The sequence below is a fragment of the Panthera onca genome, chromosome C1, assembly GCF_046562875.1.
Source record: "Panthera onca isolate mPanOnc1 chromosome C1, mPanOnc1 haplotype 2, whole genome shotgun sequence".
NCBI classification, from domain to species: Eukaryota; Metazoa; Chordata; class Mammalia; order Carnivora; family Felidae; genus Panthera; species Panthera onca.
In genome coordinates this window covers 95,801,735-95,825,629 of record NC_138346.1, presented here as the reverse complement: position 1 = coordinate 95,825,629, position 23,895 = coordinate 95,801,735, and the positions used below count along the sequence as shown (strand labels likewise).

At 44.8% G+C, this 23,895-nt stretch overlaps 1 protein-coding gene across 7 annotated transcripts in view; it reads left to right on the top strand.

Moving 5' to 3' along the window:
* Window positions 1-23,895, top strand: part of MGAT5 (alpha-1,6-mannosylglycoprotein 6-beta-N-acetylglucosaminyltransferase) — a 345,968-nt gene that overhangs the window by 274,246 nt on the left and 47,827 nt on the right. For all 7 annotated transcript variants that reach the window (XM_060622680.3, XM_060622679.3, XM_060622681.3 and 4 more), the window contains one exon: window positions 21,563-21,712. In XM_060622680.3, coding sequence (XP_060478663.1) covers window positions 21,563-21,712 — 150 coding nt within the window. The remainder of the gene's footprint in view (window positions 1-21,562; window positions 21,713-23,895) is intronic.

The window sequence follows — 23,895 nt, the reverse complement described above, 5'->3', positions numbered from 1 at the left end:
TTACTGTATGAAACAGGGTAGTGTGCACAGTGAGGGACAAGAACCCCACAGGAGCACTTCCATGACGGAGCCTGTGGCCACAAAACAGGCGTGTTGTGTACTACCGTGTCCCTGTGTGGCTTCTTGCATGCATCTAAGTGATGTATTTTGCATGAAGCTGCTGTTACTGAGTCTACAGAATACTAATGTGCTGGGGAAAGATAGAACGTGAACCACAGTGACTTACGTGCTTCACCGACATCCTTCCCTACTTGATCCTTCCTGTATGAGCTTATTGACCTTGAAGAAACATGCATTTTAACAGAACTGCCTGCACCTCCTCCTTTATTCTCTCTCACTTCTTTTCTTTCTCTAAATAATATTACTCACGAAACAGCAGGATTGGCAAGAGAAACTGAATCCAGTGACTGGCCCCAAAACCAAGTAGATTTCAAGTAAGCATCAAAAATCTCAGGGCAGCAGTCCCGTTAAGACAGCATGTACACACCACAAGGTATATTAAATCTACAGAGAATGAAGAATAAAAGGGTGACTGGAATGCCATTAATCACTTATTCCTTCTCCTGCCATTTAAAGCCCCTCACTTCTGGCTCCCAGTTTGGGAAACTCTCAGCTGCTGATTGAATAATAGCCTGTTCACATGGGCTCCATTATGTACAAATACACATCAGACAAACTGGGGTGGATGTGGAGGGCAATAGTGTTTGTAATGCCACTAAAATGCAAGGTAGCAAGGTAAGCCCCAAAGAGCAGGTTATAAACATACATATGAAAAGTTTTAAAGACATGTAAGGTTGGGTACTTACTTAAAAATATGTTTCAACACATGTATGAGGCATGACAGCAGAAAATGAAAAATTGTTGTTAATGTGACACTAGAGAAAGATAATAAAACCACTGATGGTATAGGATATTGAGCATTCTCTGGAGGAGGAAGAAATACAAAAAAATGAGACTTTGATAAATGCTTGTTAGAAGGAAGATAAATCTAGCATTTTTTACACAGGGCTTATAAAGTGAGGTCCTATTGTTCCTAATGGATGGAGAAAATATGGAACAGCTAAGCAACAGCCATGCTAAGCAACACTAAAGCCTTGGAAGGTGAGATAAGGTGTGAGTAGCACCTTGTTATCAGCCAGAATCACATCACAGTAAGCTCTGAGAGCATTTTGGTATGCTGACAGAAATCCTTAAAAGAATGTCAAAGCAAAAATTTGTTGCAAAGTATAGTAATGGGTTATTTTTAAATGTGCAAAATTAGCTTGTGAGTGGACTATGGAGAATCAGTTCAGTGTCAGAATATGAGCAGCTGTCAGAGGCAAAATAAGAAATGTTTGAACAAGCTATTGATGGAAACTGCAGAAAGTGAAATAACCTCAGAGGTGTTAGAAGAAATGCCATTCAAATGAGGGACTAACTAGATTAAAATGGTAGTAGTAGTTTCCCAAAACTAGAATGTTGCAATGGGTAAGTATATCAATTAAATTAGGAATTTAAAAAAGGCAATTTAGGGCTATGTTAGTGGCCTATTATCAGGGACCCAGGCTGCTTCTGCCCTTCTACTCTGCCATCTTAGTAATGACGCCTATCTTCAAAGTTACCTCTTGGTCCAAGATGACTGCTGGAGCTCCAGCTGTTATGTCCTCAATCCACTTAGGATGCAAGAGAACAAAGGGAAGGATAGAAAGGGTGTACTTCCCTGCTAAGGCAAGCCACTTTAAAGAGCCCTCATGGAAGTTGTACCCAGTCTTTACCTCACTTCCTAATACATTGGGAAAAATGATCTCTCAGTGGGGACTCTTGCTGCCCCAGATCAAAGTGTGGTTCTGCTGAAGGAAGAAGAGGGTAGCCAATAGCTGTCTCTACCACAAAGTGGATATGTGCTAAGCCAATCTTTGTATTGAATGAAAGGGTAGGGGGAGGGTAGTAGTATATACCCAGGTAATACGTGTGCAAGGGACATCTCAGCATAAGCAACAGTTAGGGTGAAGATGAAAATAAAAACACAACAAAAACCTTATCAGAGTAGACTTATGTCAGAGGCCACTTGCCCAGATATAAGATACATATATTGCGTTCTCTTTAACAAGCTGGCACAAAGACTGGCTTTTGTAGAACGGTGGCAAAGAGCTTCATTCCAATCCTGATTCTGCCATATAACTTATTAGATGACCTTACTGATGCGAGTGTTTTGATGTATGTGGGCCTCAATTTGTCCATTTGTAAGGTGTAAATAGCAGTTAGTCCTTTCCTCCTAAGATGGTTGTGAGGATTAACTGAAATCCTGCATAGAAAGTTGTAGTACAGAGTTGTGAGCTCAGCACACGGGGGCACCACACCCTCTAGTCTGGCTGTGTCTGTGCAGCTGGAAGTCCTCTCTAGCCAAGAGTAAGTCAGGTAAGTCACCTGGCGAGCTCTTGCATCATGTCCCCTTATGCTGGAGGGGGAGGGAGGAATCACACCCATCCTCACGGCCAGTCCTGAACAACACAGAGAGTTTTTTGTTGAAGGGGAACAAGAAAGAGCAGGGAATAGTAGGGGAAAGCAGTCGTCCCATAGCTGTGAAGGGTTGGATATTCAGTTATGTGCCCAAGAGCTCCAAAGCCAGAAGAAAAATGTGTCTGTGAATGGGAGACTGTCAGCGGAAGGCCCCAACAGAAGATGAATGGTTGGGTGATTGTCAGAGAATCAGGACACTTGCGACACAGAATTCTGTGATCACAGCAGACACAGGAGACCACAGAATCACCAGTTTGATTTCATGGGGGTCAGAGCTGGGGTTTTAGAAGGATGCACAAAAAAAATGAATTAAGGAGAGGCAGAGAACTAAAACATAAGGTTAGAGCTGTCTAAAGCTTAGAAGTTGCCACCTCTTACCCCAAAAGTCAAGGACAACAACAAAAAAGCGTTCTCACTTTTGAGAGTTTGAAAGCTTTTCTCAGAATAAATTATAGTGACTCTTATTTAGGTGGAAAATTTATCCATTTATCATAGAAAAAAATTTAAGTTTATTTGAAAGAGAGAGAGAGAGAGAGAGAAAGAAAGTAAGTGGGGGAGGGGCAGAGAGGGAGAGAGAGAATCCCAAGCAGGTTCCGTGCTGTCAGCACAGAGCCGGACGCGGGGCTTAGACCCACAAACCGTGAAATCATGACCTGAGCTGAAGTTGGATGCTTAATCAACTGAGCCCCCCAGTCGTCCCTATCATAGAAAACTTGTAATGAAAGTATAATATAATGAGCTTCCATGCGCCCATCCAGCTTCACCAGTTATCAACTCCCAGCTCTTCCTGTCTCCTCTGTATCCCTCACCCTCAGATTATTTTAAAGCAAATCCAAAACATCATTTCACCCCCACATATTTCAGCCTGTACCTCTAAAATACAAGGACTCTTAAAAAAAATCAACCGCAATACCATTATCACACCTAAAAATAATTGATAGTTCTTTATGTTGAATACACAGCCCGTGTTCAGATTTCATAGATTGCCTCATAATTTCCGTTCATTTTCTTCAATCAGGTTGCCAACAGGAGCCACACACTGTGCTTGGGGGTGTTCCTGAACTCCCCTTTAATGGGAGTCTGTTAAAAGAACCAATTTATCCCATAGAGTTTCCCCCAGCCTGAATTTTACTCAATGCACACCCATGGTGTGGTTTACTCTCCTCCTCTCCCCTATTTCTTTAATGGGTAGATAAGATATTACAGCTTGATCAGATTAAGGTGTAATTGTGCAAGGCCACTTCATAGGTGTGGCTGGGTAGTAACGTTGGGAGGCACTGAAGTCTGTTTTTCTTCCTTCCCTTGATGTTCTCAGCCATTATGACTCATTGCCTACATCCATTAGTTCATTAGTGCTCGCAAATGGTGATAGTCTAATTAAGTGTCTTTATGAACTCACTTAATTTAAATATATTTGATGTTTCTCAGTCTGCTGAAGTTATTCTTACTGATGTTTTATTGACTTTTAAATTTAGCCCATTTAAATATCATAAATGCTAAGTTTGGGAACGTCTGAAAAGCCATCTGAGGGGAAAAGACCTCGCTAACATCTGCACTGAGATAGCACCCCCTGCCTTTTCCAGAGTCCCTCCTTTTTTTAAAGGAAAGCTTTCTTACTGTGATTTTTTTTTTTTTTTCAAGTAGAGTAAAGCCTTGGCCTCTGCACTACCTCCATATGCTTTACCAGCTGAACTAGAAGACCTACCAGCTAGATGGGTTCCCCCATGATTAATTTTTTTTTTTTTTTTTCCTGGAGATCCTGAGGCCTGCAGTCATGCACATATGGTACCTAATGGCTTGGTGGGTAACTTAGTTAATGGTGTGTGAAGGTGACCTGAATAAATTTGAGATCAGAACTAATGTGGAATATGGCAAGCTGCTCTGATAATAAATGTGGAGTACTTGTGTTTCTGCCTAAGTGGGTGTTAGGTGACTGTGGGGGAGAAAGTACATAGCCCTGAGCTCAGAAATTCTGTCAAGGACACAGGAGACCAAATGCCTCCTCTTCTGAACCTTTTTAATGAGGATGTTCACTGTCCCTTTACCACATTCTACTGGAATTTTAAAGCTAATTGTCACTCCCCTTTTATAATTACTCTTTCTCATTGGGAACTACAGGTGACCAAGACAGGGGCATTGGTGTGGTTTCATCAGGTTTTTCCCAGCCTTCCCTCTAGGAAAAATAGATGCAGACAGAATTTTATTTGTTCACTCCATTTTGTTGACAAGTGGTTATTTGCAAGCTTCTCTTCAGGATTAGACTGCCACTTGGTCTTCAGTTTGTTTTTGATTGTGGCAACCATGTCAGTGCAAAAAAAAAAAGGGGGGGGGGATCAGGACCTCCCAATCCATGGGTATTAACTTATTAAAAAATGTATAGTGCTGTAATAATATTATGTACATTATAATAACGTTGAAAACCGTAAGCAAAGATTTTCATATTTTTTTCTGCCATCCCGGTGAATCTTCCAGTGCATGTTACTTTGTGCAGTCCACTTGATTAGTTAGATCAGGGAGAGTGTGAGTTTCCAGCAAACACTTGGTACCCTCCAAACAAACCAGACCCCAAAAGCAAAATTCAGCTTCAGCTAATTTTTATAGTCAGAAAAGGTGGAAAGAAGTTAATTATCTTCAACATAAAAGTTTCTATTGTTTGCAGATATGGAATTTTATTTTGAATCGCATGGCAGGGCCCCATAACCATTTCAGAGGGAGGACTTCTCCAAAGACTGTACTCTGTTTCCACCAGTATCTGTCTGGAGTTGCCTGTGCCGTCACAGAGGACACATTTAAGTCACATGTTGTATATTCTAGTCTATGAGAATTAAACCCCTCAACCCTGGAATCTGGGACCATGGTCACTGAATTTTGCTGAACAGTCACTGCAGAGTTCCTTTCAAACATGAAATGATTTGGGCCCAGATCTTCCCCAGGAGTGGACCCCTTCTTACCCACTGCATGGTTTGTCTTACTGAACAAATGTCACATCTTCAGTATCAGGCCAACTCTCAGATTTCTGTGCTCTTTGCCTTGTTTCAGACCTTAGAGGTCTCTGCTCTTGGACTCCTGTTTCATTTAGTTTCTAGACTAATGATCAGAGGTGTATGGACTAGGTCCTTGCCCCCCCCCACACACACACACACAAACACCCCAGGAGCTTGGAAATGAAGGACAGTAAGGACACACACCCAGCTCAATCCGTGTTGAGCAAGGTAGGAGACAGTACAGAGGGGGGAATTCGGGGTCTTTTGGCAGACAGGGCAGGGGGAGGGTACAGGTCATGCTATTCGTGATTTGCTTGAGGAAAATGTCAAGAAGAAGTGCCACTCTGAGTACTTCAAAAGGAGGCCTGCCTGGGATGGTCAATGGCAGGCAGCATTTAAGCAGGAAGGAGTCTCTAAAACAAAGACTGGAAGCAACAGTTAGCCATGAACATGGCATAGAGAAGAAAGGCTTGACTAGTACAGAACACAAAGTTTAGAAAGTGAAGTCCTGAGAAGATCTAAACCATGGCACAGTCTTTTGTAGTTCCAGAACCACTTATGCACATCATCTCCTATGATCTTTGGGCCCTCTCTGGAAGGGAGAGTGGTTATTACCTGAAGAATCTGGGTGCAGGTGGGTGAAACCACTCACCCAAGGGCACAGAGGGAGAGCTCAGGCTGAAATCCAGATCTGACTTTGGTCTTTTTCCCTGTACCTACCTCCCTAGGACAAGTTATGGTAGGCATTTGAGTTGGGGAAAGACCTTCAGAGCTCAGTGCCTGAGAAATGTGGAGATGGAGGAAAGGTACTGATTGCGTGGGAGAGAAGAGTGTATGGAAAGTACGAAAGAGATTTTCCAAAATGATAGTTGATTATGAGACCTCAGCTTTGCTTCCGCGTGTATCATAGTTGTGTCTGTTTTCAAGCTCCTGCTTCTAAATTAGATACTGTAGCTGCTTTTCCTTCTAAAAACACTTATTTGCAGCATTTTAGATTCAAATGTGTATGAATTAAGCTGATCACTTTTACTTTGCTCTCTTTATGTTTTCAAAAAGTCAGGAATGAAGGGAAGAAATTTCAAGAGATGTGATTTATTTCAAGGAGGTATTTTTCACTTCCTTCTTAAAAAACAATCTTTCATGTAAAGGCCAGTGGTTAGCTGTCCTTTGAAGGGAACCTTCACTGCTGTGCCAAAATCAGAATTTCAGTCTGGACACTGTGGCTTCCTCAAAAAATGCAGAGAGATTATGCCTGGAATTTAGAACATTGCTCTCCATTTGATTGGAGCAGGGGAAGGAAGGGGCCCAAGAGAGACTTGTGTTTTAAATGGCCTGGTTTATCACATGTCAGGTCCTAGCCTTTACAACAAAGATGTGTTGACACTTCCTATTCTGAGGAGAGAGATTATGCACATCATTACAAAGTGACACATCCATCATGATGAAGTCGTGGGTATTAATGGGTATGGCACTGGGCTGAATGCCTTGGAGAGGAAATTTACCAAGCACAGCCCTTATGCACTCTAGCTTGACAGAGATGAGGAGCACCAGAAGCGAGCTTGTGCTGTCCCACTCACAGGTGGAGCTCCCCTTGGTCAGAGGCCCAGTGTCGAGGTCAGAAGACCCCTTGGGGAGTGAAGGGCCTGCCCTACAGCACATGGAGACATTGCACGCTCTGAGATCTGTGCCTTGTCTCTGACATAACAGAGTGCTGGGTGGAGCTTGGAGAGGCACAGTGGAGAGTGGGGTGTGTGATTGTGTGTGTGTGTGTGTGTGTGTATATCAGACAATGTGGTGGGAACTGTGACCCCTTCACATAACAATGAAAAAAATCTCACTTGTTTTTGTGGATGCTCCAATGAGATAATAGGGCAGGTATAAGAATAAAACCCTACATCTTTTCATTCTTGACCCATACTGCCTACTGAAATTTACACAGATGTGGATGGATGCCCAGAAACAGCCAAATTACTTCAGATTAATGCGGGGATAGGGGGTGAGGGGTGGAGGCCTGGCCTGCCGGTGGAAAGGCAGCCACAGGCAGAGACCAGTTCTCTCCTCTCTGACTCTGAATAATGAAGCAGGATTGGTGACAGGTGACCCAACCCTGCCATCCATTCTCGAAGACCGTTTTTACCCTGAATGCCTACTGCTGGTAAGAGCCACCAAGCAAAAGGATCTCCAGAAAGTCCTGCGTCTTTTTGAAGCAGTGCTGTTCACCCTGGCTATATCCATTCCAACAAGGAGAACTTCCTGGCACACTAAATTATGTCTTCCTCGGAGATGTCACCCTCCCGTGCAGACTTTGCACTCATGATCTGGGATGGCATCAGAGGGCGCGTTTGTGATCTGTATGAATCTGTTCATTTGTCCTGATTACCCCCAAAGAGGTGCTTTTTATACTCATTAGGGCTCCGAAGAGAAGAACAAATACTACCATAGCATCAAATCATTGTATTCTCTTAGAGGAAATTAAGTAGAAAATGAAACGTTTTTCAGTCCCTGACTATGTGTTGCTGTGTTTCTCTACAACATGGTATCCTGGTTTTTTTTTGTTTTTGTTTTTTTGTTTTTTTTTAATTTAGAATCACATTAATAGAACTGGTCACAGTCACCCACCACACCCCCCCACCCCCCGATGCTTTTGCACAGTCCACAGAGAAACACTTCACTGGAGTATAAACCCCTGTCCTTTGTGTGGGGTTCAGCAGACTGTAGCTTTCCTTCTCATTCTGGGGTGGGAGAGCCTCGCAGGAGGGTGAGGCCTGTGGGGGGCCCTCTCTCTAGAACGCACGCAGTATGCACTTCCCCAGGGAGGTGGGTTCTGGCTCATAATGACTTTTCTCTTCCTAGTTGCCCCCTCACTTCCCAGATTTCTACCTTAGTCACTACATGTGAAATGTGTCCCTTCAGGACTGCCAACTGTGATTTTGGACATAAGTGTTATTTTTTTTTTTTTTTCCTGTTTGTAAGGTAATTACTTGTGGAAAAGCTAGAAATTGCAGGAAAGCAATTACTTTTCCTCCCAGCATGCAGTGTTAACCAGGTTAGATATGTGTCCTGCCTGTCACTTTGTGTGTTATATATGTATCTTGCATCATATGAAAGAAATTGTTTGAAATTGGTAAAAGTGTTCTGCGATGAACTATAAGGTAGATGGACAAGTACAGCTGTACTGTCCATTAGCATGAATATATGAAGAATGGATTCTGACAGAGTCAGTGACAGATGTACAGAATTTATTAATACATGAATGAAAATAGAAAACGTGATGGAAGAGATGGAAATAGAGATAGGTTTTTCCCCTTTTATAAAAGAGTATATTGAAGTTACTAAAAAGTATTATAATCTCGGGGCGCCTGGGTGGCGCTGTCGGTTAAGCGTCCGACTTCAGCCAGGTCACGATCTCGCGGTCCGTGAGTTCGAGCCCCGCGTCGGGCTCTGGGCTGACGGCTCGGAGCCTGGAGCCTGTTTCCGATTCTGTGTCTCCCTCTCTCTCTGCCCCTCCCCCGTTCACGCTCTGTCTCTCTCTGTCCCAAAAATAAATAAAAAACGTTGAAAAAAAAAAAAAAAAGTATTATAATCTCTTACTTTTTTGTTTTCACATGGTAATCCTTTTTAATTCTTTATTGACATATCCAAAGTTCAGAAAACAAGGTGTCCACTTTTCCAGTCATTATTCACTTTATTCTATGGTTACTACTGAAAATAATCTTTGACCTAAAGGAGGAGTGTTAACAAATGATCCCCTTTGGGCGGCAAAGGCTCCAGGTGCAGGTACTTCACGCATTTTCACTTGGAGACCCACCTGGGTCTGATTCTGAGGGAAGTGGAGGTGGAAAGTGGATGGTTCCAGAGTTGGAACCCCTCCCCCCCCAGGTCATTGGCTGTCTTCAGTGGAGGGCAGTTTTCTACTCACCTTAACAATAAGCACTAAACAATCAGGAACAGGTTTGCTGGTAGGAGAGGGAACCTGGGTGGCCATCAGCAGTCTCTGCGCCTCATTTCCTTTGCAGACTATTAGCTGTGTAGTCTCTGGGAAGGCATGGAGGAAGGTGCTTTAAGTCACAATTTAAAAATCATGGACAGGGTGCCTGGTTGGCTCAGTTGGTCAGTTGGTTATGCCTCCGACTTCAGCTCAGGTCAGGATGTGTGATGACAGCTTGGAGCCTGGAGCCTGCTTCAGACTCTGTGTCTTTCTCTCTCTCTCTCTCTCTCTCTCTCTCTCTCTCCCCCCCTCCCCCACTTGTTCTCTCTCTCTCTCTCCCCCTCCCTCCCTCCCTCCTTGATTTCCTATCTCTCCCTCCCTCAAAAATAAATAAATATCTTTTAAAAATCATGGACTTTAGGGCTCAAAGGACCTTCAAATCAACAAGCCCCTCATTTTACAGCTGAGGAACTTGAACTTGCAAAAGATAAAGCAGGTTGTCCAGGCTTATCTAAGCAGTACTGGGTAACCTGCAGGTTGTAGCCCGGTCCGCTGTCTCCTACACACTTCACTCTGAATAGCCTTGCACACATTTACCCAAGAAAAAGACTTTCTTCATATAGTGTGAGAAGTTCACCAGGGAGAAGGTCGTTCCAGGTCAGACCCGGGGAGTGAACTTCAGGCACGGTGTTTGCCGAGGAGTATGCAGTTGGCAGCTCCCACGGGGCAAAAGTGTGGTTTATGAGGAAGCTTTCCATCCCTGGATTTTTTTGCAAAGTGAGATGACATTAAGGGAGGGGAGTTTACCACCTTTTCCTTTAAACTCTCTGACCCATCCATCCACCCACCTCTTCTCTCTCTCTGCACCCTTATTGCTCAGATTTTGCCTGGTGCCTCTTGCCCTTCTCTGTCCTGCTGTCTGATAAAGGGAGTGACCTGAGTCCCCTGCCATGTTCTTGCCACCAGTGTGGTTGGAAGGATGACAGAATGTGGCCTTTCCTCACCTCTTAGTGAAGTGAGGCTCTCTATCACACACTTCTTTTAAGCATTAGGTTCCAAACTAAAGTCATCCACACCAAATCCAGACTTGTTACATGCATACCCCACCTGGACTATTAATTACTTAGTATTTTTAATGGACTCGTTTTGAAAATAGTTATTTTAGCTTTTTCCTAAAGAGTTAATAAACATGAAACGCCATGGGTGTGTTTTTCTAAGCCATATTTAATAGGCTTACAACTATTAAAATTAAGAATTTTTATCTGTGCTCTACCTAAGATCATCTCGTATATGTAAACATTAAGTTGAAAGAGTGGGATTCTGTCGAATTCAAACATGAAACAACTTTTTTTCTCTCTTGAATTGTACAAGTCTTTTTTGCCCCTTGGATGCAGTTTTGGGCAAGTCCTATAAAACTCGCAATTAATAATTAAAAAAAAAAACTCTGTTACTTTTAGTTCTAAGAACCGTCAAAGTGCAGTAATTAAAATACCTACTCTGATTTAGTAGTGGAAACTTTGAACATCATCTCAAGTTAAGCTCCTTTCCTTCTGCTTCTAAGTGCTGCTTTGCCTGAGAAGCCTGAGATGGACTTATGGCACCCTCCCAAGGCTGTTTCCAGCAGCCCATCCTCCCAGTGCCTCCTCCTCGAACAGAGCCCTTCCCCGTAGGATCCAGCTGGACACCACTCTGTGTGGTCCACACCTGCACGAAGGGAAACCATTATCCATTCCTTTGAGAAACCCTGGGAGCTCTGGCCATTGCTGACTCCTCCTGAAGGGCATCCTCCCAGCTCCAGGCTCCAACCATGAGGCATTTCAAAGCTTGGGTCTGGCACTAATCTGTGTACCCCAGAAGTGCCCAGGGATGCATGTGAGCCTCTCTGAGTGGTCCTCTAGAACCTTGCTTACCTGCTTAGGTAGAGAAGGGAAGCCAGCCAACAGCTTCCCAGGGATGACCTCCCTCCTCCCCTTCAGGGTGGTGGTACTTTGAGTACTTGGTACCTGTTGTTTGGTTGCTGGCCTTTGGGACCTCAACTTAATTGGCAGGAGAAGGCCCAGGTTCACACCTGTTACACCGCCTACCAGTGTGAATGTGATTCTTTGAATCCTTCCCTGAAGACACACAGGACAGTCCCACCAAGTGGCCACTTGTCCTCTGCTTTTAGACCACATCTGGTTGTTGGGCTCTGGTCTAAACCCACCAGGACCACATCTCCTCCAGTCTGTCAGCAGTGGATGAGACTCCTGGGTCACCTCCGTTCAGTCTACAATTCACTGACCCCATGCACGCTCTATAAAAAAAAAAAAAAAATGCAAGTTCAGTTTTGCCAAGGCCGCCTCTTGGTTTTCTTTTCCCTCCATTTTGACACCTGGAGGGGTGGCAGGGTCTGTTTTCAACCCATCAGCCTGTTTTCTGAGCACAGTAGCATAGCTGGTGGGCTTTGTTGCTCTTGGCCTTAGCAATCAGAGCAGAGTAAGGGGCATCATTATCCCTTAGTGACTGCATTTGCATGGGGGGGAGGGGATGTGAGGGAAGCCAGCTTTACAATTTGAAGACCTCCTGCCCTTCCCATAGTAGAAAGGAGAGTTGATTGTTTTCACAAACTGGCTGGCAGGTCCCCAGAGCCCTTTAAGAGGCATTTGTTAAATTGCAGAAAGCTCTCGTGCTGAGGCAGAGATCCCTGAAACCTGAAAGTGCTGGGAAAATGGGGAAGTGTGCCAGCAAATCAATGGGTTCAGACAGAAAGGTCTGGGGGTGGGGCGGGCTTGGGTTCCAGTTGGGCTGGGAGGCGAAGGCTTTAGCCATCTTGGGACTCATTTCTAGCTTGTCCCTTTTTATGGTGTGGGGGTAGTGTGAGCACCATATATTTTTAAATAAAGGTATATATTAAACGAATTTCATGTACATTGTATTCCCAATTCTAGCTCAGCACATATAAAAGGTGTCTAATATAATTGGAAAATGATATTATCCCATATTCCTCGTTCCATCAGCAAAAACAGGGCTGATGGCTCTTTGCACATTACCCATTCAGCCACAGAAGTCTAAATTTCTTCTGAGAAATCTCTGAAATTTCAGCATCTCTTTAGGCCAAACACCAAAATGTTCACCTAACCAGACAGTAGAGAGTAAGTCAAGGACTGGTGAATATAGTCTTCCCTTTCCCTCATTCCACATCCATTCTTTATCCTCCACCCAAAACTCTGAGGTAGGTAGGTTCTAGAACCACTGGTATCATACTTACAGAGTGCAGCTTACATGCAACTACTCGCCCATTGCCCTGGATGAGTTGTAATTTATGCCACATGAGGTCCAGTCAAGAATAAGTGTGGAGCCTGGCACAGTGAAAGGAAGAAAATTCCCTTCTTTTTGTTCTGCCCATGGGCTCGTAGGTGGGCCACAGTCCAGGCTGGAGACAAGAGTGCAAGGTTCCCCTTATTATTCCCACTATAATTATTAAACATCATCCTTTCTCCTGGAAAGGTAAGGATTTAGAGAGAAGGGGTCAAGGGTAGTAGGTTTGTAGAATCTTAGCTTCCCAGAGACTTCCAGACTTCTAGGAGGCCTGACTGAGACTTAGCAAGGACCACCCCTCCCCAACACACACACCCAATACACACCTTAACCTTGGGTGGTTACTTGCAATAAATGAGCCAAGGACTGTAACATCTAATTATTCTATAATGTAAATTGTTTCTACTTCACTGCTGAAATTCACAGGTTTGCATTTTAGAACTTCTAATCTTGGAATAAAAGAATTGTTCATCCTTGTTGAATTTTAGACTTCAGAACAGGCTGATGAGGTAGGGTTCTGTTTTTTTATTTTATTTTATTTTATTTTATTTTATTTTATTTTATTTTATTTAATGTCTCCGTCTCTTCCTCCCTCCTGTCTTTCTACCTCAAAACTCCTAAGAGAGCTAGGTTATAAGGAAGACAGCTCGACTCTGAAATACAGCTTGTGTGGTTTGTACCTCTCATTTTATTTTCATTAAAATACACCCTTAGGTAAAGTCATGGACCTTAAGCTCATTTGCTGGGAGAAGGTTTTGTTGCAGAAAGAAGAATCTGGCTTCTGAGGCAGGGTGGGAAGGTGGGCAGGACCAAGTGGCAGAGTTAAGTCTGAGATCCATTAATAATATTGTGCTCGGTGTGTCCTCTCTGTGTTCTCATACAGCCAGTACTTGCTTCCTGAGCTCCTGCTCTGTGCCAGGCCCCTGCACACTGATCCTTCAGTGTCTGCCCTTGAGAAGTTCACAGTCCTGTTGGGTGGGAAGACAATGATAAAGCAGCCCAAAGAGGCCAAGCAGGAAGTGACTGTTAAAAAGATAAACTGAGGCACATTAAAAAGGTTAAGAGTTTATTGAAAGAAAAATCAAAGTCAGGCAGGTCCAAACCTGATGCAGTTAGGAGCACTTCCCTGACAGTAGCTGGGGAAAGATTTATGTAGAGGAGGTGCGAAGCAGAGAAAGGAAATTATCTCATTGGCTATGGCTTACAGCCTTGTTGGCTGTTTGTGATTGGTTGTCTCCGGCATTTTTATTTCATAACCTTGAGGCATTTACCAGCTCAGCTTATGTAGGCCACCGTGGCATTCGAGCCACCTCAGTCTAATGGCCTCCTTGTTTCATTAATTTAACAGTACTAAAGACACAGAGGAGGTAGCAGCTAACTTCACCTGGGTGAGCCCAGGGATTGCCATCTTGCAGAGGATGAATGGGGAGGAGTCCAGGAGAGAAAAGGAGGCCAGAAGAAAGGGGGTTTCAGGCCGAGGCAGTGGCAGGTGATATGTATGCAGGAGAGCAGAAGAGGTTTGGGAGCAAAGACTGAGCCAAACGTAGGTAGACCTGACACAAAGGAAAAGAGGAAATAACAGGAGATGAAGCTAGAAAGCTTGGAGAAGCCCACATTGTGAAGGGCCTGTGTGCATAGCTGAGAAGCTGATCTTTCACTGCCATGAAGAGCCTTTGAAGACTTCATATAGGGGAACTAAATCTTCATTTTTGGAAACTAGCCCTGAGGACAGTAAATTGAAGGGTTGGGGACTTAAGGTCTTAGCCCAGGGCCTCTAGAAAAAAGGCCTGAGGCAGATGCAAGTATTATTCCTTACTGGGGAAGGAGGTGCAAGGCCAGAGGCTGTAGGAGTGGAGGAGGAGGGAAGCGAGGCCAGGAGAAGCTCATGGGGACAAGATGGAGCGGATAGCGATGTTGGCTCCTGCTGAATAGACATTGAAGCACGGTCCCTGGGCGCTCTGCGCTCCTGGAAGGTTTGCAGGGAAGAACTCTACTTTGGTATAAGTCTGCAGAAGAGAGAAAGAGGGGAGTTTTATTTGCCCTGCCCCCTTCTGTATTCTCATTGTCCCTGGCTCACCTCCCAGGAAACTAGTGGCCCTGTCCTTCTGGATGCTCTTCAGCATAGCAGGCCCCACGATCCCCCACCGCATCTCACAGTGTAGCTTCTGTCCTGTCTGAATGCACAGGGCAGCGTTGGTAGCGTGAGCACCAACTGAGTGAGAAAGTAGAGTAGGCAGTGAGGGGAATCTGAGAAGGCTCATAAGTGTGCACCACCGTTTAGACAAGGAGCTCACCTCAGAGGCTGTCATTATTCAAGGGGGAGCAGATGGATGCTGTGAATGCAGGAGGCCCATGTAGAGAAAGACTCAAAAGATCTTGGTTCAGTAAAATGAACCAGTCCAACCCCAAGCTTTCAAGGAGTTTCGTCACCGTAGTAGTTAGTACAGGGTTTCTGGGGTAGTTTGGGGCAAGGAATACTCTATGGACTGGGGTTTCTTACACATTTTTTTTACAATTTTTTTTTTAATGTTTATTTTTGAGAGAGCGAATCAGAGCACAAGCAGGGGAGGGGCAGAAAGAGAGGGAGACACAGAATCAGAAGCAGGCTCCAGGCTCCGAGCTGTCAGCACAGAGCCCAACATGGGGCTCGAACCCACAAAACTGTGAGATCATGACCTGAGCCAAAGTCGGATGCTCAACCGACTGAGCCACCCAGGCGCCCCTGGACTTGCATTTCTTAAAGTATATGGTTGATCATTATATATTCATAAAACCAAGGAATAAACCATTTTCTGTATTTGTAGGGGAGGAAATGGAGGCTACTGCATTTAAAATGATTAAAAATTCATAACGGTCAAAATAAAAATCCAGTCTCAGTGTACTGGTCGGGACTCTTACTGCTAAAATGGTAGAAGCCCAGCTTTCCTGGCTTTGGCCGCAGCAGGGATTGCCTGACTCTGGGTACCCAGAGAACGGCAGGGATGCTTCTGAAACATGACTGGAACTGAGGTTCAAGACCCTGCCAGAACACTCACTCTCTCACATTTGACCTTCTCTGAGTGAAGACTTAATTTTTCTCTGTCTGGACCTTGACCTCCATGTGCTGGCTCTAGCAATGTGGCTTTGCAGCCCACTGCAGAGGGCCTGGCTCTTCCATACTCATCATCTCTTCCTGGGAGGACGCCACTAGCTAGGCACTCACCAGGTGCTTTCCTTGGACCAACGAACTCTGGGCAGGGCTGTATAATAGTTTTTTAATTTTTAGTTTATTCATTTTTTTTGAGAGAGCACACACGTACCAGCAGGGGAGATGGTAGAGGGATAGAGAGAATCTCAAGTAGGCTAAGCGTGAAGCCCCATGACCTTGTGATCATGACCTGAGCCGAAATCAAGAGTCAGACGTTCAACCAACTAAGTCACCCAGGCGTCCCATTGTATAATTATTTTCTTTTATAATGACAGGTCACAAGGTTACCATGTGGATGAGGGGAGTTAGAGGCCAGGAGAAAGGATGGATATGCCTGCATTGGAGAGCAGAGGTATTGCTGGGGAGAAGAGTATATGATATCACTGCAACCAAAAGTTCAGAGTACTGACATTTGCCAAAGCACATTCCTGTACCCCTAATTCACTGGCTAGAAAAGGAAAGCGCTCTTGATTCTACACTTGTACTGTCTGCCTCTCCCCCTGCTGCAGAATGGCACGTGTATTGCTTTAGATTGAACTGCTTTCCTAAAGCTCTCTTTTCAAGTTCTGAATATCTTATGACCAGTTTTGAAAATGCACCTGCCTCCAGCCACAGACACACTGAAAACACTATTCCTTTGCTCCAGTGTGTTCAGTCCGTGTCCTTTGCATCTCCCCTTCCCCCTTCTTCCAAGTGATTTTAAGTAGATTTGACTTTTAATAGGTTTGATCGGTTGTTTTTAATGGGAATTTAACGTTTTTTTTTTGTTTTTTTTTTTTTTATTTATTTTTTTTTTTATTTATTTATTTTTGGGACAGAGAGAGACAGAGCATGAACGGGGGAGGGGCAGAGAGAGAGAGAGACACAGAATCGGAAACAGGCTCCAGGCTCCGAGCCATCAGCCCAGAGCCTGACGCGGGGCTCGAACTCACGGACCGCGAGATCGTGACCTGGCTGAAGTCGGACGCTTAACCGACTGCGCCACCCAGGCGCCCCTTTAATGGGAATTTAAATTGAACTAGCGGCTGACAGAGTTCTCGGGCTTCAAGTTGCTCGGCTGGGACTGGAGACATTTCTGGACACGTTTCTCTCAGCCCCCCGAGAGGGGCGGCGGCCCACCGCAGTGTGATATTCAGTACAGGATGCTTGTGACTGCATCTCAGTAATTTGTAAGTGATAGGGTTTGGGGAGTAAATAATTTTCTTTGACCTTGGTCTTTTAGGTCAGAGATGGAAAGCTTTCTAGGGAGTGATCCGAATCTAGTTCTTGGATCAACAGGACAGTCAGTTCCATGGTAGTACCTTCTTCCTGGGCTTGGATATCCAAAATAAGGGAAGGGAGGGACATGCTGGAAAACATCTGCACCCCTACACATCTCCCTCTGGATTTTTGCCCTTCCCGTGTGTTGGGAAAGGCAGGTAGGGCCATGCTTAATTTAAGAAATATCAGCACCCTATGTCTTAAACACAAAAGTTAGCAATGTACATCAAAGAGAGAAGATCCCTTGAACCTCTTCCTGGCAAGAACTGAGTCTTCCAGTGACATGGAAATGATGCAGACTTTGAAGTCATACAGACTGGTTTCTGTGTTTTCTTGATTGCATGTATTTAAATTTTTTCTATTTTAATTATCTAATATATCACATACCCACCCCCAGATTTACAGATGTTAATATTTTGCGATTTCTTAAAAAAATGTTTATTAGAGAGCATACACAAGTGGGGGAGAGGAAGAGAGAGAGGGAGAGAGGGAATCCCAAGCAGGCTCTGAGCTGTCAGTGCCAGGCTTGATGCTGGGCTCAATCTGTGAGATCATAACCTGAGCCCAGATCAAGAGTCAGACGCTTAACCCACCGACCCACCCAAGCGCTCCAATATTTTGTGATTCTTAACAGAGAAGTTATAAATTACAAATATCACTGAAGCTCTGTCCACCTCCCTACCTCCTCAGTAATCTGTATTCGGAAGTTGGAGTCTGTCATCCCCATGCATACTACACTACAAACATCCATATGTGCGAACAGTGTCCGTATGCAGAGTATCGCTTTACGTGGTTAATAAGGGATGTTGAGCCATACACATTGTTTGGGGCTCCGTCCCAGAGCTGCTGCTCCCTTGTAAAAATCTTGGACAAGGTGCATCGCCTTTTTGAGCCCCCAGGGAGACGTGTGAGGATACCAGTCGTATGAATCCTGGCACAATCCAGGTGAGCAAGGATCAAGGCCTTGAGAGGAGGAGACGAATTTGACATGTCGAGTGACAGTGGTGATTCTAGTGCAGGTACCTAATGAATCTGGTGCACATTAATGGCCATCCTGAGATCAAGAGCACACAGGGGGATACTGGTCAGGGAACCTTGGGGGACGGCTTGCCTTTTGGCCCTGTTGAGTTGGAAATGCCTGCAGTACATCCATACCGCCAGGGTTAGGAGGCAGTTGGATATTTGAACCTGAAATTCCGGCAACAGTCCTAAGCTGGCGTTGGCTCTTCGGGCCCCTTTGGCATCCAGTGAGCAAGCATTACCTTTGGGCAGGGAGGCTGCTTGGTGTGAGCGGCTCCCCTGCACCTTTACCTGGAGCCCATGGTGTGATTCACCCTCAGCACATTTCTACGCAGCTCTTGACAGGCGGCAACAAGAGGCCTGAGGTGAATCACCTAGCTGTCAGGTCAGCTTCAAAGCTTAGAGTTCTGTTGGAAACATTTGTTTTCCTCTGATAACCTGTTTGATTTTGTTCTCATTCCTGAAATCACTTAAATCCTCTCTGAAGGTAATTTCTCCTTTCTGATTTGACCCGGCCTTAATGTTAATAAATTCACAGACTTTATTATTAGCCCCTGCACATGCTTCTGAGCTTGCCCCCTTGTTGTGTTTCAAGGAGGCCCAACCTCTTCTGGGATTGATGGTGATACATGTGTTGTATCCTATATATTGTTCACTCCCCAGGCATTCGGTCCAGGAATCCCAGTCTTGCGTGTGTCTATCTGCAGTGAGGATTCTCCAGGACAGGAACCAAGGGGGCCATTCACTCTTCTTTGTCACCCACTGGCCAGACCTAGTTCATGGGCCTTTGGTCTATCTTCACTAGTTAGCAGCTGGCTTTTCACAAGGAAATGTCTCTTTTTGCTTAAAGGAGAGAGGCCTGGCCTGCCCAATCCCTGAACAAAAGCCCAGCAAGATGTCCTGACCAGCCTCCTTTTGGATGATAAGAATCCACCCAAAGTAGCTCAAGCAAACTGTGGGGTGGGGAAACGTTTGGGCAGCTGCTGTTATTATTACTGGAAGAATCCAGAAAGATCTGGGAAATTTAGGATAGGGAACAGCTGTGGATGGAGTGGGACCGGGTTTTCTCTGTTCTGGGTCTGTTTTCTTTTCTCACTCTATCTCATCATCTCCTTTCCTCCTCCTATCCCTCTCTTGCTCTCTCTCTGTGTCATGCTTAGAGGGGTGATGTCTAGGTCCCTATTATTACCAACTGTCTGGCTCAGTCTTCCCCTTTCCTCCTTTCAGCTCTCATCTGGTTCTCTTTCTACTTCCACCCCCCAAAACTGGCGGCTGGCTTCCTCAGAACTTGTATCTGGATCATAATTACCCAGACTCCAGCACTGAGTGACCTTTTGGCTCTATAGCCCGCAGCCATCTGGCAGTGATCTCTCTGTGTACAAGACTCTGAGCTCCTGAGAGAGGCTCCTATTGGCTCAGCTTCTCCTTCTGAGCCTGGCCACACTGCCCCAGGCTCCTGCCTAGCCTAGAGATGGGTCCCCCTTGGGTCAGGCACACCCCACCCTGGGCTGGTCAGCAGTGTCAGGGGGCACGGTCACCAGATTTCGTCCCCACCTACCAGGGGCTGTGGATGAGGTTGGGATCCCTGAGAAGGGGTTTTGTGGGGACAGGAGTTACCAGGTACATGTGGCACAAGAACTGTATGATAGAACCCCTCAAAGTAATTTATATCAGCGAGGTGATCTTAAATTTGTTTCAGCCTACAAATAGGAAGCCATAGTTTATAAAACTGTTTCTAGTCACCTCTGCATTAATTCAAGGGTGTACATCTCTGAAGTGATAAATTTAGTATCTTCCAGCCATACTAAACATGGCATGAAAATTAAACTTTCAGTCCACGTGTTCATTTTCTTTGTACATTAGGGGGCAGGCATGGACTTGGTTGATTCTGAACAAAATCATCTTGGTGCATAAAATGGAGAATGGGAACTAGATTTGTTTTTCCAGCCATGAAGACTTTTGATAATGGGTTTGAGACATGTGTCTCACAAAATTGAGCGCCCTTTGTGATCTTCTCTACCAGGGCAGTGCCTGGCAGAGGGCAGACCCTGAATCCAGCTCAGAACTTTGTGGGGAGGCAGAAAAGTGCTGCTGCCCTCCCCCCATGAGAGCCCCTTGCCTGTCTCCAAGCTCTGTGGCTGCTGATGCCACATGCCTACATCCCTTGAAGTCTTTACTCATAAAACTGGCTATTAATACATTTTCCTGGAGTGTGTGAAAACGGGCTTAGAATGGGGGAAAAAAAAAACTTGTCCCACTTTTATACAACTGGAAAACATTACAGAACTTGAATTTTTCAAATTAAAAAAAAAAAAAAAAAAAGCAACCTACCAAATCCATCCTGTGCTTCTTAGTCACACGGAAATGTGAAGAGGAAGGGAAAGTCACTTCTGCCTCACAGGTGGTTTTGATTTAGAAAATGTGCCTCGAAATTCAGTACAGAAAAGAGGTTTTGTTTTGCTTCTAATAAAAATAAAACTACTTTTGAATGTTTCAGGGTTCATCAAAGTTTATATTTAGTCTTTTTTACATTTTTGTCTACCTGGCTATTCTCATGATCTCTCCAGCTACCGAGCCAATCAATGTATATTGTGGGAAACTCTCATCTTCCCCCCGGTCCGAAGTAGGTGGGATCCAGTTCTGACAACATGCGTTAATCATAACTAGAAATGCTGGCAAGAGCTGGGGATGTTTGCATTCCTCAGGGACAGCTTAGCATCTCCAGCTAAATATTTTAGCCCAACTGACTGCCTTCTCTGGGCTTTCCTTCCCCAAACATCCTCCTCCGTAAGGCAGAGGAGCCAAACGCAAAGTGTTGGGTCCCTGATAATTTACAAAGTGAGGATAATACTTTAAAACTCTTGGCCTTGAGACGCACCTGGGTGGCTCAGTTGGCTAAGCCTCCAATTCTTGGTTTCAGCTCAGGTCATGATCTCACAGTTTGCGGGTTCGAATCCTGCATCAGGCACTGACAGCATGGAGCCTGCTAAGATTCTCTCTCCCTCTCTCTGCGCATCCCCACTCGTGCTCCCTCCCTCCCTCCCTCTCTCTTTCTCTCTCTCTCTCTCTCTCTCTCTTTCCCCCTCTCAAAATAAATAAACTTTAAAAAGATAAAAAAACAAAACAGTTGGCCTTGAGCTATCATTGGTATTCAGTAATATACTGCTATATTTTCTGTTCTTCCTTACAGAATTGTACAGCAGCAATATGACTATGTTTGCCCTCAAAATCCAGGCATATCACTTTTAAAAGAAATATTGGGGGTCAGATTGCCAAATTCCTACAATTTCCATATTAAGAACTCCATCTCTGTGGCCTCCAGCTATGAGACAGGTTGTTAAAAGGATGAAAAGAAAAAAATGCCTTCCCCTTGTGTCCCCTCTTTAGAATAAGAAAATCTACTTGGACATTATTCACACGTACATGGAAGTGCATGCGACCGTTTATGGCTCCAGCACGAAGAATATTCCCAGTTATGTGAAAAACCATGGCATCCTAAGTGGGCGGGACCTACAATTTCTTCTCCGAGAAACCAAGGTAGGTTTATAGGAATTTTTAAAACGTCCATCAGCGATGTTTACTGGTTGTTTCTGTTGGTGTTGAAAACAGGATCAGAATCTCTCATGCTGTCTTTTCAATGCTGTAGTAACTTATGAAGTCATTTCTGGGCAGTGGTTTTCTAGATCAGCTATAGCTTAAAAGTTCGTGAATTGTGGAAAGAGGTTGCTACAGTTGAAAGCCTGCTTACCCAGGACCTACTCCGTGCCAGGCATCAAGCGAGGGGCTGGGGATACAGTGGCAAACAGAAAAGGTAAGGTCCTGTCTTGAGGGTCAGACCTTGTGATAAAGAAGCAGCTTTCACAGCAAGCCTGGGGTGCTCAGCTCCCCTACCTCTTTAATCAACATCGCTCAAGGAGTCGGGCCACCAAGTGGCTTTTCTTGCACCTCTTCATTCACAGATTTGTACTGGACCCTGAAGAAGTTCAGATGAGGGAAGAGTCCCTTCAGGCTCTGGGAGCAGGGAAGACACTGTGAAAGATGTGGAGATGAACAATTGGCGGGTGGGGGGCAGGTGATACCCAGGACACACAAGAAGGAGAGTCAAGTGGTGGAGACAGAGATGACACGTTCAGGAGAGAGCCACAAAGCAACCCAGCTGCTCTATTGCTGGGAAATAGTGGAAGGTGACTTTTGGTAAGGAGCTGAGGGGCTGGTTGTCCCAAGCATAGACCCCAGGGTGTAGGCAGCTTCAGACCCCATGATGCAGGCAGCCGGGGGAGCCACTGAGCGAGGTCTATTTTAGTGACATGCTGAATGTGTTGTTTTGAACCGGTGCCTATAATTCTGCCATGAAAGTACCAAATGATGTTAAGGACTTGCAAATAAACCAGAGTTTGGCCTTAAAGGGCCAGACCTAGTGCAAGGGATGTAAGAGTAAGAAAGCCAGTGTGAGCCCTGCCTTGAAGCATAGGACAGCTTATTACCAACAGTGATTTTCTCAGTTCTGGGCCCTGACTGGCTGTGTTTTCATTTTTAAGGTAGCAGGGAGGCTGAGTGGGTGAGAGGCTCTGTGGCTTAATAGCGACTTTTTATCATTTTATGATACTTGGATTTGGGAGAGCATGTTCACATATGCTGCCTTGTTTGATTCTCACAAACAAAGCCGTAGAAGGGGGAGGTACTGTTAACTTCATTTTAAACAGCAGAAAGTAGGCTAGAGCATTTGGCTTGCTCACAGTCACTGACTTTGCCTGGGCGGGGTGACCCTTACGCATGATTTTTTTTTCTTTTTTTTTATTGCAAATTAAAGGTCTGTTAGGCCCTCAAGGCACCATCCTCCTGAATAAACACCCAAACTGGAGAACATTTATTGGACACTCCCTTCCCAACAGAATAAGCATCTCCCTCCTGCCTCAGTTTCTCCATATGTAACTGCATTTGATCCTTTCTATCTCTAAGTCATTCGTGTGGTGCCATGAATAAAATAGATGGATGAATTATTTATCTCCTTGGCCAAAGATCTGGTTTGTATTTATTAAGATTTCATTTCCTTACAAGGTCATCTGTAGTCTGATGCTCGTGTGTGGCAACCCCGGAGTGAAGTGTGTTCCCCACTTTGCACTCTTGGCTTTCTGTTCTTTTTCTGTCTCAGGATGACATTTTAGAATCGTGAGGATGTCCGGGCCCTTTAGTGGCAATGCTATTTTTGCCATTTGCCTCATTTTACTTCTCCCCACATCAGCTGGTGGAAAAAGCTCGAGCCTCTTTAAAATTACATTTGGCAACGCTGGCTCTCAACAGCGTGTCATTACTGTCTCGCGCACTCCTATTAACCCAGCCTCGTGAATGTCTTACTCAGCCTTGGAAGTTTTAAAAGAACCCTGACTTACCTACCATCCATTTACCCTGTCAGAGAATGGGGAATAGGCTGAAGCAGAGGCCGCTGATATCCCAGGGAGGAAAAGAGAAGAGGCTTGTAATATCCGGGCCGTGATGTCAGAGACTGCCTAACAGCCAAGGACTGCAGACCGAATTTTGAGTATGAGGGGCATATATTTATCCTTGAAAAACGGGTGCCTTCACAGGATGTCACTGATCCCATTTTGTATTGCCTGTTCGTCTGACTAGAATATATTAAAGCCCTCCGAGTGGAATTATGGCTAAAACAGTTGGCAAATATGATGGAAATGAGGCGCTGTGTTGCCAAGACTCCCCTTATA